This window comes from Fringilla coelebs, assembly GCF_963513975.1.
Source record: "Fringilla coelebs genome assembly, chromosome: 6".
NCBI lineage: Eukaryota > Metazoa > Chordata > Aves > Passeriformes > Fringillidae > Fringilla > Fringilla coelebs.
This window is the reverse complement of record NC_140034.1, coordinates 39,947,115-39,967,316: the sequence shown is the minus strand read 5'-3', so window position 1 is coordinate 39,967,316 and position 20,202 is coordinate 39,947,115. Positions and strand designations below refer to the sequence as shown.

The following is a 20,202-nucleotide window of genomic DNA, read 5'->3' as shown; positions in this document are numbered from 1 at the left end:
TCTTGCTAGAAACACAACTGAATAAACTGATGTAAAAATGGAAGAGCTTCCCTGCTTTTCTGTTTCTATAATATACCTAATTAAGCTGATATCAACTTGCACAGACTTATCACAGAGCCACTTAACTAAGCTCTACAGCACAAACTGCCAATTTGGAACCCTACCCAAGTGAACAACTCTAAATTCAACCACAGGAGATAGATCAGAGTGCTGGGAAAGCTCTTTGACTAGCACAGGGTATGGTGAGAGGACTGTGCTAAACCCTCTCAAGGCTCCTCAATGTCCTGATGGCTCTTGCTACATATTGCAAAGGACAGCAGGTTCAGGGCTCATCCGTGATACTTCAGTGCTTTTCTTTTCAGACATAGTTAAAAATGAAAATTATGCAAAGTTATGTCATGTTATGCTCATCATGAAGATAAAGTTACCTCACAAGAGCTTTATGTCACAGTTGAACTATAAAATGGAATTGCCATGAGGTAAAAATCATATTTTTCTTTTAAACTAGTCAATGTAAGTTACAACTCATATATTGAAATGTTTTTTTTTTCTCTAAGCTTTTGCTCTGTACAATTTTAATACCGAATTTTTGAACTTGGTTTTCTGAACTATTTCTCCACTTACTAAGTTTTTAATCATTCTTTATGTAATAAAGCCTTTTAAGGCAGACAGGTGTTAAATAAATTTGGTGCAATTCTGATTTAAAGAAACTGAATATAGTCCTTTTTTTCCCAGGTTTCACATGCCATATGGATAGTGTTGTCCCATTTGTCATCCCAAGGAGCTGAATCTCGATACCTTCAGGAGTGAATAAACCAAAATGTTTTCAAACATGCCAACATGCCTTCTACTACTTTTCTCAATCCAGCACTTCCAAGGCTTTTTTCCTGCATTCTTTCCTCTCCTCTTCTGCACAACTCTTGCAACTACGCTCACTTGCTCTCATGTCTCTTACCTCTCTGGGTACCATTTGCATGTTGAAAAGTGGCATCTGTGATCAGTCACTGCCTCTCACTTCCTCACAGGCCTGAATGTTGACTTCAGTTGCTCTTTGCACACACAGTCTACCTATTTTGAGGACTTTTAACAAGACCTATCTATTTTAGTCAAATTTGGCCAAAATTCATCCAACGTTCAGGACTTAAAGAAGAAAAAGAGCAGATAGAAAGGTAAACCATGATGACAAAACTTTTGCTCTCACAAGAAATTTGTCTAAAATAAATCTGTAAAGATATTATTTTATCATCTCCCTACTGAAAAGTAAAACTTTAATGATAGTCTTTTCTACTCCTGCAAAAACTGTAACTCCCAGAGCTACTGAACTACCAACGTGTCTTTGTAACACAAGTGACAGTCTTGCAATAATATTTATTTTCCCATATTATTCCAGTTCTTTGATAATAGCACAAAGATGAACAGTCCTCTTACTGTCCTAACAAGTGATGAGATTCCAGAGAATGCTTTCCCTTTTGACCTGATGGAGGCCTCAAGTGAGTGTAACAATTTCTGCATTTGCAATACCTCTGCCTCTTAAAAAACAAAAGCAGTCGTGCCTTTAGAGCCTCCATTCCCTTTTCAGCAGCTCAGGTGAGCTGCACTATAAAGACCTATATTTCTGTTTCACTCTACTGAAAACTTCTCATCTCTTACCAGAAGCTTTATGTGGCAACTGTCACATCACTTTGAGAGAACATTAAAAAGTAAAGATTTTTCCCATCCTCAGTTGTTTAGATACCCAGCACGTCAGCAGGAAAGAGATCTGGAAACAGATGAAGAGGCTGCACAAATGGACTTCACAGAGCAGTCAGAAGACCATCAAACTAGGTAGAAATCAAGAAGCTTACTAGCAATTTATTTTTCCTTTTATCTTTATGTATTCAAACTGCTTTTGAACAATGCCCCATTTTCATCTAAACAGCCGATATGAAAGGGGTACCTGCTAAAAAGGAGCTCTATTCCCTGGCTGCCAGAAAATGTCATTATATGCATTTGCAAAAGAAAATACACTTTTATAAATGCAAAGGGGTTTTGCCACGTTACCCAAGTCTAGTCATTCAAGTAAACATAACTGATGTTTTAAAAGTAAGATCATGTGTAAGGATAGTTGAAATAACTCAGAAACACATAAAAAACACCATTACAGCTATATTGATGAAAAACCAGTTTTGGATTTGATTTCAAACAATTGCACTGAAACTTATTCTCTATTTCAGTCTAATGTTAATTATTATATATTTGAAAATAGTTCCAAATAGTTGCTTTGAATATTAGGTTATATCTTCTGGAATAGAAAATAGCTTATTTTTATTATAATCCTTCAACAGTTTCAGGGACTTATCTCCTGCATGCACATGCTGACTGGACATACACTCAAGCCTGTAACAGGCATGTATAAGCATGTAAAAAACAAGACAATGTGCAGGCAGTATTTCATATCTCATGACCTAGAAGTTTCCAACAGGTCATGACAATGGAGCTTAATATTTGCAGCTGCCTGTCCAGGCATCTAATGGAGAAGCACTCCCAGCTTAGACAAGGCATTTACTGTCTTTTTGAGTTAGTGGTTTGTAACTCCCAATCTTGTATTGTTCTAACTCAAACACTTGGAGGACTTGTCTTTCAATGAATTAATAAAAGTATCTCCATATGCAAGTCCAGATGGAAAACAGCTCTCAAGGTATTTGTAGACAAAAGGACATTTTAGTTACCCATAAATAAATCAGGAGAGAATAAACCTTCCATGTTGTTTGAGATTCATAGCAGTGAGGCACACGTCACCTTAACAATGCATCTGAAAGGAACAAGGATGCATTCTACTTCATATGGTCTACCAACATGAAAGGAGAAAATCAAGAGTGGAAGCCTGCAATAATGGAAAAGGAAATTTTTCTGATCTCCAGTCATAGGGAAAAATGTAAGGGAAGCATTAAGAAAAAAAATCAAGAAAATCACACAGAAATAGAGATGCTTTCTCCATAACTATTATAGTAATAGACTATTATTAATTTTCACATTATTAGAAACTTAAAACCACTAGTTTAGTTAAGGGTACTCACAAAAAAAAAAAAAAATTACCTGTTTTGTTCAGGTTTGTGTTCAGGATTTATGTAATACCAGCTAAAGGAAAACATCTTCTAAAGATTTCTCTACAAAACTTTAGCACAATCGACTTCATGGGCATGCAGTGCCAAAAATATGGCACTAATGTAAGTATTTTTTCTTTTAATATAAAATATTTATTGTTTCATTTGAAATGCTAAATTAAATCAAATGTTAAAATGTATGTGGGTCTTCAAAAATGGGTTGATCAGTGCAATAAAAGGCAGCTTTTCAAATTTCTTATCTGCTCACAAGACTGGAAATAAATCAGTGGGTTGAAAGCCTAAAGATTGAGAACCAAAAAATATAAAATGCAAAAAAGTATTTCTGCCTTAAAAGTCTTAGTATAACTTTCAGTTATTTCACACGGTGGAAAAATTTTATTCAGAGCCATTTGCCTATAAGCAGCTTTTCAATATGACATTCTAAATCTAGACAAGAGATATATCTTGAGAATTAGCTGGCATTTTAAGGTTCTCTTTTAATTCATTACTCAAATGCAAAAAGAAAAAAAAAAACCTTTTAAGACTTGGTGAAGTCACACTGAAACAAATTAAACCCCCAGCCTTGTGCTACTAGAAAGAACTAAGAGTAGCTGCACGAAGAGGAAGAAATAACTGATGTATTCCCAAGCACCAGAGCCATAACCCATAGTGCTGGCAGTGCTCTGGGATGTCTCCCACCTGGAAAGGGCAGTAATCATTCTCAAGACGTAGGAAGGGTTTGGATGACTTCAATTCAACTGCACAGCTGCCAGCTCAGGTTACCCTTGTTTAAAGATTACTTAAAAATAGGCAATTTTACTTAAGTAGGACGCTGTAATGACCAGTGTAATACATTAGAAAGTTATTCAAAACTTGAATGCAGGTTCTAATTCCCCAAAAACCTAACAATGCTTCAGTTTGGATTGAAATTTATGAGCCAAAGAAGTCAGGTAACATTTCAAACTTTGATTTTTTTTTGGGACCTAACATACCCAGTTTACCTCATGCAATCACTTCATATTAAGAAAAAAAAAAATTCTTTCATTTGAGTAGAAAACACATTATTTTTCCCTACCATGCATGCTGCAATACAACTTTTCAGGTAACAATTTTTTGAAAAAAGCTTTTCAAAATAAAAATCAAGTAAGCCAATTTGTAACTTTTTTTCTTATTAAACAATCCTTTGAAGGGTGACAGTTAAACAAAAATTTTTTCAGTTTGTAATGGACATTTTGTTTATCAATCTGTAATTTTTCATACATGATTTAATGCTCATGAGGAAAGTTTGCAATTAACCACTAACCTACAGGTACTAGTTTTGCTACTACATTGTGGGGGGGCCACATCAATCTGTTAGGAAAAAGAGAAAGTCATGCTCCAGAGTGCAGTATTTCATACAAACAGCATAAGATCTGTGATCAAATATGCCATCCATTATTCCTACCGCTGAACAGAACAAAGCCAAGCATCCTTTTCCCCCCTCCATGCACTCTTTGGATTTCTAAGTCTTCAGCTTCCCCTTATCAAGAAATGCAGGGAAAGAAGCCCCTGCTATTTGAAAAGTAATTATCTTCAGTCAGGGCACATTTAGGCTGCCTTCCTTCATTTCAACCCAGTTAAAGAATTCTCATGGAACATGTTTGCTAATTCTGCTTATGGTCCTGCCCATGCAAGGAACTATTATCAAACACTCAATTGCATTTTCTACAGACATCAAATCTTAACCTAAATTAGCAATGACTTAAAGAGAACTCACTGCATACAAGCCCAGTGTTTTTGCTTCTTGAACATTTTTTTAGAGATAGCATGATTATATACATCAACCCTTAAAGAAATACAGACATTCTTACTTCTGCTGTCAGAAAATTTACTGGACAAAAGCTGTATTTAAATGAAAGTATTTCCCATTTATCTCCCATCCTGTTGAAAGATGCCACTGACATGCAAAACAACTTCCAGGAACACCATTCTTTTACCAAGAATAGATTTGATGTAATTCCTCATATAATTAGATAAGAAATGGTGGTACACTTAGGCCACATAAATGGCTTAAATAGGATCAACTTGGCTTGATTGATTATAGCATGAAAGAAAACACAGATGTATTTTATTACAACCTCCTTAAAATACAAATTAATTTAGTTTACTATGGCAGATTTGGGACTGCACAAGTGAACTTCATGACACAAGTTGTAAGACAATATTAAAAGTATCACTACAAAACAAACAAATTTAAAAAACCCCATACCCACTCCAAAAAAAAAAAAAAGGCAAACATTCTTCTGGTTGAAAATCCCCAAAAGAAATAAAGCTAGTTACAAGAAAATACTGCATCCCCTGTAATTCCAATGTCAGATCATGCAATTTTTTTTTTGTTTTTCTGCTTCTGGAGCAGTTGCCATAATAGGGGTCAACAGCAGCAGCAAGTTGTTAAAAAGCAGACCTCATCTCTAATCAAAATAATCCAGCCACATCTTTGTCTAAAAGTAGAAATATTTGCATGTAGAAACAACTATAAAATGCACCAGGACCAGCTTTTAAAACTTGCTTTCTTTTAGAACTGATTATGGTTTTTAATCTCTGACTGTAAAGCAGATTTTATGTCCTTGAATCAGTGTAGATTTTTCTCAGAATCCTTTCATATTTATCAATATTCATTTTGAAGGCCAGATAACAGAAGCAGACAGTGTCCTGCAGCCTGTCTTTGCTCTGCACAGTGAAAATAACTTCTTACTATTATTCCATAACCCTCCACTTAGACATGGACAAGGATCACACTTGGCTCTTTTAGGCTACTGCATTGCTCTGAAAACTCAGACCTACTTCATTAGAATTCCAAAGTCCTTTTAAAAGCTACCACTTCCCAAATAAATTCCTGTGTTTACACAGACAAATGTCTTCACACAAAGTATCTTACAAGGCACCTTGAAGACAAAAAATGTACACAGCATCAGTAGCTTGATTTCAAGATTAACACAGCTGAAAAAAGGGAAAATTCAGAGAAGCTGCTGTTCCACTCTGTTCTCTCAAATTACCATTCTCCAGCTCACCTCAGAGAAATGGAGCTTGTTTGAATTAAAATGTAACTAATGAAAGTCACTGTATAAACACAATGTTAAGAATTAGAACTAGAAATGAATCCATTCTTTCTGAAATTTTTTATAAATAAGAGTGAGATGTGGGAGCAAAGTATAATTCATACAATTGTATGCAAGTTAAAGTGGTTTTTTTAGGCCAATACTAAATATTCAGCTGATTTCCATAAAAAACTACTGTCAAGGAATATCTAGTTCATGGAGTGAAACTTCTTAATTTATTGCAATTAATTCTGTACAACTTTTTATGGTTTGATTTTGCAATTTTTATTTAGTCCTTTTGATTACTGTTGCCAGATAGACTTTAATAAATTAAACATGCATTTTGTGTACCCACAGTATCCTCATTCTTGAATTATACATATAAACATATTAGTTAATTCATATTTTAAGATTGTAGTTCAATTAATACTTAAAAGCTGGCACTACCAACAAATGAAGAGCTCTGCCATTTTCTCCCCTCTGGGTATCCCTTCCTCAAAAACATTAATTCATCAAACCATAGTTAGAAGCAGCAAAATCAATATTCAAGGATAACTGCAGGAAACTTTGTTTCAGGTTTCCTTTTTCAAGTTATCTTTGATCTTTTTGGTTTTCAGACCTTATGGGAAGGAGCACATACTGTTATTTAAAGCAAGTAGATGGCTTCTTTACCTCCACATCCCCTCATTCTCCAGCTTGAAATGCAGGTATGACTTCTAACAGTACATTAATCTGTCCTTCCTATTAATCTGTTTTCTTTTTCATTTATGGTTTTTTGGTCTAGTTATTTTGTAGACCTCTTTCAATTTATTATTGGGGAATGCCACCATAACATCATAAATCAGCAAGTAAAAAATGGCAAGAAGAGGCATCATTTTAGCATGCAGCAATGATAATAACATTATGACCTGGCTAACTAATTAATTTAAAGAAAATTAATCAAAAATTTCATGATAAATATGTCTTCACAAGTTCTCTACATTTTGGGTCTTATTAGGAGTAAATCATTCATGCTTCTTATAAAAATTCCTAGCTAAATTATTCATAAACAGTTTGACCATAGATATCAAAGGAAAAACAAACTACAAGCCAGATGCAATTACAGGCAAGATATAATTTCAGAACTGAGAAGAGCATATAGACAACCATCTCTCAAGATTTTTTTCTCTAGAATGACAGTATGAGTGAAACAAAGGACAAGGAAAACTTATGCCGCAGTGTAAAATAACTGTTGTATTTACAGGAATCTGCAATAGAATTCTCAATCATTTAATATGTTTAAGCCAGAAAAGCTGAACTTGATTCTAGAACTACCATGTCAAACACAAGGAACAACTCCTGCAAGATGTGATGTGGGCTGAGCTGACCCTTAATTCTTCACTGATGAGAACATGCCTAACCAACCTTCTGCTACCAGGCAAAAATCAGCTTGCTCATTAAAACTCATCCTACTTCCCAAATTCCAAAAACAAGCCTAGCTTTTATACCTAGTTAGGAGAGGACTGGACAAAGAAAATTCCAGAACTATATGTATTCTCAGCTTATATAAGCTTCTTAATCTTGGAGAAGCTATTACAATCTATATTGTTTCACTGAAGATAAAGTTCAGAAACTGCAAGATTTTGTGCTGCAAATAAAACTAAAAAATGTCAAGCAGGAGCAATTAATAGATGAACAAATTTAAACAATTTTGTCATGTAGCACATTTTACTATATTATTATCTATTCAGGTCTGCAAATTACATGAAAGCATCCCTCTCAGAGGATATATTTTTCTGACTTGTTGGCCTATATCCATAATTTATGTTGAACACTTGCTAAAATTATTCATTTGTATGAATATTTTTGAAACATAATTTTAAAAAATTTTAAATCCCTACAATACATCAGAGAAATGTTTTATGAAAAATGAAAACTGATAAATGTCAATGCATTTTAATACATTTATTTTGAAAATACAGAAAATCCCATGCTGATTTCAGAATTTGTAAAGAAAAAAAAAATTAAAAATGTGGTTTTGCAAACCAGCTACTCCTAACCAGAGTTAAGTATTTCAGAGTTATTTGTCCCTGAAAAAACAGGGAATAAATAAACAGATATACAGGTAAATAAAAATCTATCTAGATTTAGGGAGACATAAAAAGAACACAGAAATCTGCAGCAAGATACACTGTCTTTAAAATTTAGAAGCAATTAAGTATCCAGTGATGACCCCTACTGAAGCCAGGCTGAGGATAGTAAAGAGATCCCTTGTCAGTACCATTCATCCTCACTGACCAAGCCATTGCACAAGATCAGAATTTAACACAGTTTATAGCATGTGTGGCTGGCCAACACATTACCTACAGAATGATTGTCTTCCATAGCCCTCTAGCTCTAGAATACCAAAACTCAAATTAGTGGCATTCATTATTTAAAAAACAATTGATTGCATCAGGGTATTTCATGTGCTCAGCCTTCAACTTACTCATCCCAATCTAGAAACTAATTGAAAAGTACAAAAAAAAAAAAAAAAAAAAAAGAAATTAACCCAAACTGTAGGAGCCTAAATAAAGCATTATTTGTATTTTCATATTTTCATCATCAAGAGACTATATTGACTATATTGCAGGAAATACCATCTATTTAAATAGATTTTCATTAAAATATATGACCTTTTGAAGCCATGTCTGCATAAGTGAACTGTTCTCCAGCTTACTGTGCTCAGTAGTTGCTCACAAAACTGCCTGCATCTAAATTCTAGAGTCACATAGAGAGTCCAGTAAGAGCCATGTCCAGACTGTAGTCTCACTTACTAACTTTGCCAAATACAAGTAAAACTTCATCTAGAGTTCTCAATATCTGTTGTCCATTTATAGTGGTTTTTATAAAGCACCCATTTCAAAGAAACATTTTTTGCAAAAAAAAAAAATCTCATTCACAAAAAGCTAACTAGAATTCTCAAAGCTAATTTTGTAGCATCTTGAAGCTCTGAAGAACAGATGCTATTTCAATGTGCAAATGGTGTTTCGATGTGTAAACACACAAGTTTACATGCAACCTGTAAACTGGAGTTTGTAAACCTGATTGAGTTAATTTCAGACCTGTAAAGCTTCAAGAGTTACTTTAAGATTCCATATGCACTGGGTATGCAGTGTCCTGGTGAAAAGACTGAAGATGTTGATATGTTTTGACTACCAACCACATGGAGAAAGATGTCATTTAAAACAAATGTTGTTTACTTGGACACAAACAAAGCTACCTGATCCTCAAACATCAGCATCCATCTACTTACTCTAGGCAAATTGTTCAGCATGATATAAGACCAACTTGCTGATATACAAATAAAAACTCATATTTAACATTGCCATGATTTTTGGATCTGTTCAGCTTGCATTAAGAGTTATTTCAACTATTTGTTTATTTTATTGTTTGGGGTGTGACTATTGGATACCATTTCTTTTATATTTCTATTGCTTAATATTGGAAACATCCCTTATTTCCTATAAAGTTTATTAAGAATAACCTCTATTTAACACTCTCCTCCCATGAAAACTGGATCAATATCTAGCGGAGACCACAGCAGCACCCCGCTGAAAAATTGCAATTTAAGTCTCAAATACTAAACTTTTGTATTATAAAACTCTGCCTACGCAGAGCTATCTTATGAAGGAATTTTTTTAATACAGGTGCAAATAAGATGCAAAACGCGCTTACATCAGAGCTGCAGTCACAGCTATCATGCTCCGCACAACACGAAAGAGACAACAAATAACTCCACGGGAACGAAGCTGCGCAGAAGCAGGAGGGGTGCTGGCCTTACCTGACCAGTGTCCCGTGGAGGAGCCAGCCCTGTCGGTGCAGGTCTCGCTGACGGGTCGGAACACGGTCTCCCAGCCGCCCGTGGCGTAGCGCCAGTTCTGCGACTCCAGGATCAGCGTGCGCTGCGTGCCGTAGGCGATCATGAAGCAGTACACCACGTGGTGAAGCTGGCAGCCATAGCCACAGCCTTTGTTGATGTTACACACAAGTTTCTTAGCTTTGCTGCAGTCCTTCGGGTTCTGTAAGGATGGGTGAAAAAGCGAAGCTGAAGAGAAGCTACACCAAAGGTTTTTCTGGAAAACTGGCAAACGTCATAAATCACGGAAGCCACCCTGCTATAACACATCTCTGACTAAAATGGATGAGTAAGCTTCAGCTCCATGAAAATTTTATGTGAATTCTTCACTGCGAGCATGAACAGTTATTGAACATACTTCACTATCCTAATATAAAATAGAATACATTCAAGATTTTAAATTACTTTCTCATTTGTAAATCTGTCAGAAAAAGCCAACATTTGGACTCCCAATTCACATTTCAGGAACATGATTCTCAGCGTTAGAATGCTTTTTCCTTTGGCATTTTTTCAAGTTTGTTAGTTCTCTTTCAATAAGCATGCGTGTCACCCAAAAAGATAAAAATTCCACCTGTCTACAACGTACAGAATAAAACAATTGTTACAGAATAAAACAAATGCTTATTAAGGGACTGCTTCCCAGGCTAGCTGACCATATAGCAGTTGCAGAATGTAAAACACATTCCCAAGCAGACTGATAAAGGACAGAATTTTAATCTGCATACACTTTCCATAAAATAACATATTTCACTTCCATAAACCAAGAAACCACAAGATAGAAGGCAAATGCCTACATTGTTTGAATGCTATGTTTAAAAGTAAAAACTAATAATTATATTTAGGTGTGTGGAATTTTTAGGTATGTGGACACCCCAACATCATAATCACCAGAAGTTTTTCTTTACATAAAAGATAGTACTTTTTTTGTACATATTCATATTTGCATGGCTCTGGATTTAGCTCTAAATTCCAGAAAGGTCTTCTATAAAACCTCCAGGATTAAAGTTTCAGATAAGGTGTTAGAATACTGACATTTGAGCATCAATAACAATTCTGTTTCTTTCACATCTAAACTTTAAACAAAATTTTCTGTAAATTTGCAACAATCAAATCAAATCTTCAAAAAACAATGATCCCTGTCTGGAGAATTGAGATCCCTCCTTCAAGTGATTTAAAGGTTATCTGAATATTCTCAGTCCTAAAATACTTTAAAATAAAATTTATTTGTGCATTCAGTTATATAAAGAAGGAGACAACAATTCAGATGGGGGAGAGGTGCAGGTAGGAAATAATAAAAAATCCAAAACTCTAAAACATGTGCTATACCATCAGCATTTTTTTTTCATTTTAAATACACCTGATTCAAAGCCTAACTAGGTATGAAAACAATAAATAAAATAAAATTTTTGTTCCAAATTTTTATTCCTCAGACCAGTACTTTTGTCATCACAAATTTAATGGATAACTTGGGACTAAATCCAACAGGTGTCTTTTGAAACTATAACAAATGTATTTCCCACAGTCTTCCAGAAGAGAAAGAGGGCCTTTCTAGTATTCTGTACAAGTCCACACAGAAAGAACTCCATGAAAAAATACCTCCTCATGATTACCAGCAGTATTATATTTTTATTATTACTATTGTTATTAATATTATCATATTTTGCTTGGTTTCAGTTATTAAACTGTCCTTATCTCAACCCACAATGGGGTTTTTTTGAGGGTGTTTTTTTTTGTTTGTTTGGGGTTTTTTTTCCCATTGATTCTCCTCCCTGTCCTACCAGGGAGGAAGAGGAGTGTCTGGGGGTTATTTGTTGCCAGCTTACGTAAAACCACAACATCATTCTTTCTGAAAGGGATAGTCCCTGTGAATGTTCAGAAAATGTCCTTAGATAAAGCTTTCTACACTTGTCATTACCTCCAAATGCTTGTGTCCTCTAAAATGAAAGCATTTAATCAATGGCATATGTGAAATATTGTCAAGGTATGCCCTTCTCACTTTCTTTCATGTAAATGCAAGCTTGACATAATAGCTTATGAACAATATTATGGAAATCAAGTAGTAATCACAAAATGAAATGTAATTTGATAGTGTGACAGCTTATCAATGTTAATATAATGCACTTCCTTGGGTTTTATCATTGCTTGTAGACTTAACTAAAAACTATATATATTAGTATTAGTTTGTGACTTAAGGAAGCTATTTAACTAATTTCTTTATGACTGTGGTTTGCTATATTCAAGTAGCAAAAAGACAAAGCAGTATTTGAGCTTCAATTGTCTATTGAGAACTTTAAAAGAAAAAGAGAGTAGAGATACTTGGATATATTGCAGTTTCAACTAGTGTTTCCAGAAAAAGGTGAAAATCTTACCCATTGATAAGGAAGAAAAGTTACATTTCAAGCATTAGAATAGCTTGGGTGTTCATAACCAAAACTGCCAACCAAAGCAACCAGTACTGAGCTGATAAAGGATAACAATTTCAAAACCAATGAAGACTGACAAAAGAGTTCTCCTCCTGGCACAGAGTCACAAAAAAGGATTCTAAATCCCTGATTTGAGTGGATAGTACATTCTGTTCTCAACTCTAAATGACACTGCTGATCACACTCCTATCTCCAATTAATGATCAATACAATCAAGAGAGGGATGAAAGGGACCTCCATGAATGTCAAGCCCTGTAATGTAACAGCCATAAAACTGCAGTAAAAAGAAATACCAAAAAAATCCAAACAAAAATGAAACAAATCCCAAACAAACAAAAAACCTACACCTGACCAATTACACAAAACAGATTTCAATGTATAGAAGATTAGATCATCAAGCCATTCCAGAGCTTACACCTTTTATCTTCCTCAGAGTAACTTATATGAACAATGCAACTGAAAAAATTAACAAATTTTCAGAATAGCAAAATGGTTAGAATTACCTATTTCTATGGAAGAGAATACCATCTAAAACAAGAGTAGATTTTTGCAACTGGCAAGATGGATTTAATGGTCTTTCATCACAAAGAACACGGGCACGCACTGTTGCTCTCACAAAATTCAGGGTTTCCATGGTATTCCTCGTCCAGGGCTCTTGGGTGGCCTTTTCATGGAAAGCAGGCTCAGGTGGGAAAAATGTCCCAAGTGCTGCCTCAATGCCTCACCATCCTCCAGTGCTCTCAAGTGTGTAGTCAGCCATCAAAACACGTGACAAACTGGCAAAAGCAAACCCTGCTCCTTAACATACACTTTACTGTATGAGAAACTGCTGTGCTGTTAATGAACTCACAGTTCAGGGAACTGAACACAGTTCAGAGAAATGCACTTAATCCAGTGAATCACAACAGATTAGAGTGGAGGGAAAGCACCCTGCTACCATTTACTGAGTAACCTCATAAACACAGTATGATGCTCATTAACAAAGTTGGGGGTTTTTAAATATTTTCAATAGATATTTTATTCTTTGATGCTACACAGTCTGCTGGAAAAGAGAGTCCCACCCAAAATCTTTGGAAAATCCCATTTTTTTAGAGAAATATGTCAAAAATTGGTGTTTATCATCCTAGTTATCACAAATGTAATTAATACTACCTTCTATTCCCCTTCTTTTGTGATGTCATTTGTAATCCTTCCTTTTCATACCAGCTCCCCTCAAGACTTTGGGGGCAGAAAAATTCCACACAAAGAAACAAAAAATCCAAACAAACCCCCAGAAGTTTCTTCCAGCTGCTGGAAGGAAACATTCTTCTCTCCCTAGTCAGAAATATTAGGCTTTTGGTTTGAGAGCCAGAGATCTCAAACCTTCCTTTAATATAAATTTCTCTAGTTTGCACCTACCCTCCCATGACACAGAAGTTTCAGCTTAAGTGAAACCTCCCAGCATGCAGATGGACTTTAACACACTGTGTTCCTCAATCCTAGAGAAAACCTTGCAGAGATATCAGCAATAACCATACCTCCTTAGGTGGTTATTATACTAAAACCATATCATATACTTTGGATTTGATTGATTATAGTTGTATGGGTTGCATCCCCTTTGCATGTATGTAAAGTGCCCAAAGCCTTTTTTTCTTTTGTTGTTGTCATTTCAGCATGAGGACTTTTATTAAAAATACAAATCAGTAATTTTCATGTGAAGGAGAGGATTTAATACACTTTAAGACAGAAAAGTCTATGTGACACATTAAATCATCAAAAATACTGCAAAGTCCAGAAAGCTCAGAAAAAAGTCTTGTGAGCAACTTTATTTTCTTTACATACATACAAAGCCCCAACTAAATAGTATGGCAGAATAAGACTTGAATATGGCAAACTATGACTAATATAATTGATGTGTTGTTGAGTACTTAGTAACCCTTCTCACCTGATTGTATTTTTAACCTTCAAAGCTGAACAAAAAGTTTTGGTTTCTTTTTAAATCAGAGGCAAAAATATTCTGCTATTGCAAGACTGCCTGCTGAATCACAAACTTCCTAAAATAAACAGAACAAAAATAGGCACAAAAGAGAAGGGACAGAAAACTGCTGCCTTCATAATCATTTATTCTCTTGATTACAGCACTACAGGTGCTCTTATCTGATGTCTCTTGCACATTTTCTTCACCTGTTTGATAAAAAACATCTCTGAAAATGAGACCTTTTCCTTAAATATAAAGTCCTAGCTTTTTAAATGTTGCTCCAACTATAGGAAACTAGTTACATGTAGCCTCATTAAATTAAATTTATGGTAATGTCATCCAAATGAAATAGCAGTCATCACTATTCACAATCACTGAGCTAAATGACTTCCCAGGGAGATGTCCCAAAATAATGCAGCTGTCAATGTTCAACATGTACCCAAAAAAAGCTATGCAGTACTTTCATACTTAACTAAAAAACAATTACAAATATGTCTCATAATTCTTATTGGCATCGAATTCTTATTGGCATGAGGGACAAAAGTTGTTGCAATTTTTAAATACAGTTTTATTATTAATAGAGGTATATAAAAGTGTGTAATTTCAAACCATTTGACTGCTTTACATTGGTGCATATTTGTTAAAGCAAAAACTCTGTGCTCTTTTTGATGACTTGCACAGTTGTACTACTAAATAGGACAATAAATTGATAGTGAAAGACAAGGAAAAGGTAGAGAAAGGCTCCATTTATCAGCATGAAAAGCAGTTATGGTATACTACTGCCAAACAGTGGTATCAAAATAAAAAATAAGCAACAATTCTCAGAAAGGAGTTGAAGAAGTACAATAAAGTGATGACTCCTGCACAATTTAGAGAGATGTTTTTTCCTCAGAAGGGTGCCTTTTTTATTTAACAAGCAACAAATACATAGCTTGGTCACAGAATAGAAGGTGCCAACAGCTGAACTGTGAAATAACAAAAATCTGAGAAACAAATTCAGCTACTTACACAAGAGAAAAGATCAGGCATTAGGAGTGACCATACAAAACAGCTGCACACATACCATAAAAAATAAACCAAGTATGAATAGACTACATTAAATATCCTTTTGATCACTACATAAATAGCTGCATGCATTCAGTCATGAAAAAAAAGTCCAAACACCTTCAGATCAAGTTTTATTTAAATTTTATACACACATACACACGCATGTATATTAAAAAGGCCTTCTCAACTCTAAAATATGAGCATCTAGAGATGTATCAAACATCTGTTGAAACAATCTAGGACTAGACAATTCAAGCAATACAAGCAAGACAATACTGTACAAGCACTTCAATTTTGCTTCCTTATGTTTTTAAAAATGTGCTGCTAGTTCAGAAGTTTGATACAAAGACATTTAAATTTGTTTTTAAAACTGTGCAAACATATTAATGTATTTTGATACTCTAAAGAATAAAATTTTAAAAGTCAACCAGACAGTTATCTTTTACAATAAAGCGAAGAATTCAAACAGGTAAGTACAGCCCAGTAAAGACCATGGATGTAAAAAAAACCCATAAAGAAATAAACCAAAATAACCAACAACAAAAATAGAAACCCCAATGATTGCCTTGGAATAATATCATCCATATACATACAAAATAATGTTTGAAACAAATGTAATAATTTGTTTTCTACATCATTTGTTCTCATACCAACATTCATTTTTTAACTGCAATGCAATTATTCTATTGCAAGGTTTTAGCTAAGCGCTACATATATAAGAAGAAAAAAATGTGTACCTTGATTCAAAAGCTCTATCCTCTTACCTGCAAATAAGTTATTCTTCTCTGTACCAAATCTGTTAGATCTTTGGCCTCTTTTTCTCGCCAATCTCCAGCTCCATCTGTTTGACTGAGGTAGTACAAGTCGGTCATTATTGACCTATAAACAATAATGGAAAACAATCTTAACATTGCTAATTTGGAGCATTAAATGAAATCAAAGACAAATTAAAGAGATATTTCAGTTGCAGCTTCAAAATCAGTTTCTTCATGACACCTCCTACTGCACAATTCAAACAGCAGCCAAGACAGACTGACTGTGTCCTTCACCTAACAAATGTTCCACACCCATTCGCAATTAAAAATTTAAAATTCTAAACAGACTCACGGCCATGCAAGTCCATACTACAAAACATTAATTTTGAGGAACTATCAAATACTAAATTGAGATTATCTAATACATTAGAGATTGTCTTCTTAGGGTTATAACATTTCTTTGGCCAAATAAGAGAATAAAGAACTCATAATCACGAAAATAAAAGCAACATTTGTTAAAATTTGCAGATAAGTCAAAATTACTGATTTTGTCCAAACAGTACCACCCTGGAAAAGATTTTTTTTTTTTTAATCTCTTGTGGCTTTTGGGAAGAAACAGAAAACTAGAGACAACTATTCAAATTGTTTCTAGAAATGTTAATGGTTATTCTAAAAGTAAAAGATGGCCCAAATCGGAACCAGTAATTTCAGAGCTGGTTTCATAGATCGAAAATATTTAATATTGCTAAACATTTCTCCATAACAGTGCTAAAGTTATAAGTTTGAACCACTTTTCTTAATTCTTTCATCTGAACTTCAGATGCTGCTTTTGTTGCCTGAAATTCCTGATAAACCAAAAGTTTGAGCACTAGAAAGAGAAGCAGCAGAACAAAGGCAGAGAAATTTGGGAGGTGACCAAAGAACAGTGTGAAGGTAAGAAAAATACATTTCCTAACAACATTTGAAGTGCTCTTGTCAAGCTGTTGGCAGCACTTGTTAGCACTGGAAGCACAAATCCAATTAGCCAAGGCTACCCCTTGTCCGTAACTGAGAGGAGCAGGCTGCATATCCCTAATAGGAAACTACTTCAATTACACAATATTAAAGCAGTAAACATTGAGATAAAGATAGAGCTGCCCTAATTTGATTTATCAGCAGAGTTATCAAACTTTTCTTGCTAATTTAATAACTGGATTTATGGACCTGTAATTTTATTCTCATACACTCATTCTGGTCTTTATCCCCATGCTTCTACACAGGGTAACAGAGACACTGACTATAGCATCTACTATTATTGTATTAAATATTTTACCCAAATTATTCAGCAGCAATAATCCTCACCTTCTGTCAATCAACTGGAAGAACCTTATCTACATTCTAATCTGAAACTATATGAAGTCGATTTTTTTTTGCAAGGTAATTGAGCTTGAAACACCCTATTGTGGCTTTGCATAAAAATTAATTTAAAGCATCACCGGGTAACTAGTTTTTAAATCAGTAACTATTAAAGACACATAATACAGTAACATGCACACACTGTTTAAAGAGAATTAGAACAGAACTAATGATGGACTAGTTCTAATACAGTGCATTATATAGAGATGACTGAACAGATAAAGGGTTTGCTCCTCTTAAGAAGTTTCCCTATTTACAGAAAACACACAGGCTAGTAAACATTCTAGAAAAGGAAACCAATGCATTTTCTTGGGAGTTTAAATATGTTTTTCCTCCCAATCAGGATGTAACCATGTTGGGTGTTTAAAGATAAAATACAAAGTTAGGGCATAAACATTTTTTTTTAAATCCTCTTGCATTAAAAGCAGCTGTGCAACCACATAGCTACATTTTCAACCATTTTCAAATGCTCTTTCATTAGCCTTAAAAAAATCTTTTCAGTACCTGTGGCGCAAGTAATCAGTGTACTCTCCCTATATTTTACAGAAATATATTTCCATTAAATATTGAAAAAGTAACTGAAAATACAAAGTTTACCAATTAAAAAACAACAATAAAAAAATCTGTCAGTTCTTAAGTGATTTTTCCTATTTCTACAGGAAAAAAGTGTTGCCCAAATTTAATTTTTTATATTACTGGCTATGGTGACCATGACAAAGAAAAGGCAGTAGCTTAGTTTTAATAATCAGCCTTATGGATGAATTATAATTACTTTGATAATTTTTGAGGTAGGAGAAATGGATAAGAGTGTCCTTACACGGCCTCAATGACTCACCATATTAAGTAAAGGCAGCTTTGCTCAGTAGAAACCATAAAAAGTATCAAATGATTTGCAGGAAATGTTACAAATTCATGAAAGAGTTTTCATACAGTATCCATAATCTTCTTTAAAAAAAGTTATAAAACCCTGAAGTAAACCAGGAAGTGAAAAATTCACAGGTGTTATCACACAGAAATGATTAGAAGGTAGTGCTATTTTAAGACACAGCCACAGAGTCCTTCTTTCTTTGATTGTTACTGCTCAGAAATGTGCATTTTCTAGGATCGTCTGCTAGGGTTTTTTGAGTGTGACAGATCACTGAGATAACTTATTAATGCAGATTTAGAAGAGACACAAATACCAAAGACCCGGGTCATGCTCCATGCCGAGAGTTAAAAGCACAGGGAGAGGTGATCCATGAGCCCAGGATAGCTCAGGGCAGACAAAGGATGAGCCTGCACAGGGTCATTAGAGGCTGCTGCAGGTGGTGAAATGTCAGGAAACTTCACACAGTGGCACTGCAGGTATTTACTGCATCAAACTTGCTCTTTCACTGGGCTACTAACCAACAACACCAACTTGTTGCTGTTGTTACTTCATAAAATAAAATAAATCTTGGAGCTGCACTTAAAACCATTTTTTTCCTGGAAAGCAGAATGGAGGAAAAAATCTGGCTGTGTTTCCTCTGTATTTGATTGCCAAAATAAAGGGGGAAGGATGGGTGTTTTTTAACAATCAGTCTAGACATTTATTCCAGTCATATGAAAAAATTTAAACCTCCTCAAATTTTACATCAACAAATAAAAACTCAAAGGAAAATATGTAATTCCATGGAAATAATGTGAAAATTTGTACAAACACTATGCATCAAATGTTGGCCAGTTACCACAAAATCCCTGATGACAGCTACTCCCCAGGAGAAGGAATGAAACTAACTCAGTAACAGCCACCTTGCAAACAACTTTTGTCAACACAGGAAATAACCATGACAACTAGAGGATTCATTTGCTCTGTTTTAATAACTCAATATCAAATAGTCCTTCCAATATTTATATGAATTTACCCCCAACAGCTCTCTTCCCTATAGCAACTATGAGAATATAATTATGTAATTCCCAAGTAAAATCTTGTGTTGGGCAACACTGTTTCTCAAACAGAATCAGTACTGAAATACTTGAAAAAAACTTGGGCGAGACCAGCACTGCCCTGGAGAAAATCCACACAGCTCCTAGGGCATAGCCAACAGTGATTGAGGCATCCAACAAGAAGCACTATCATAGGAGTAGTAAACAATTTGCTTAACATCACCAAAATTAACAAAGAACTCTAATTCTATTTGTCCAGAACCACAGAAAAGAAAGTTTATAATCTCTTAGAAAGCAAGTCTTAATCTATGACACAGAGGGCTTTCCTCACAAACATAACAACAAAAGCATGAGCCTCTTTCCTTACATAGCTACCTCGTCATTTGATAACCACCTCTTCGTTTTGCCACATAAGGACAGCATGAAAAATTCCTTTAAGTACTTATAATTAACACTAATCTTTCTACTGCAAACAGTAGATTATAATGTTTATTAAAATTTCTGAGAAATCCTTATGTATATTTATGTGCATGTATATCTATAAAAGTAAGTAATACCAGCTGCACTTGCAGCGTTCCATTTATCTAAAATATAACTTTTTAAGACAGCACTGTAAACAAAAGAGCATTTGGCAACAGACTTAATTCCTTTAAAAAAATTCAAAAAGTGCACATGTACGTAAA

At 34.6% G+C, this 20,202-nt stretch overlaps 1 protein-coding gene across 3 annotated transcripts in view; it reads right to left on the bottom strand.

Moving 5' to 3' along the window:
• The window catches only part of FUT8 (fucosyltransferase 8), a 97,124-nt gene that overhangs the window by 14,412 nt on the left and 62,510 nt on the right, over positions 1–20,202 (bottom strand). For all 3 annotated transcript variants that reach the window (XM_084207856.1, XM_084207855.1, XM_084207857.1), the window contains exons 8-9: positions 16,229–16,343; positions 9,963–10,200 (exon numbers count right to left, since the gene is read on the bottom strand). In XM_084207856.1, coding sequence (XP_084063982.1) covers positions 9,963–10,200; positions 16,229–16,343 — 353 coding nt within the window. The remainder of the gene's footprint in view (positions 1–9,962; positions 10,201–16,228; positions 16,344–20,202) is intronic.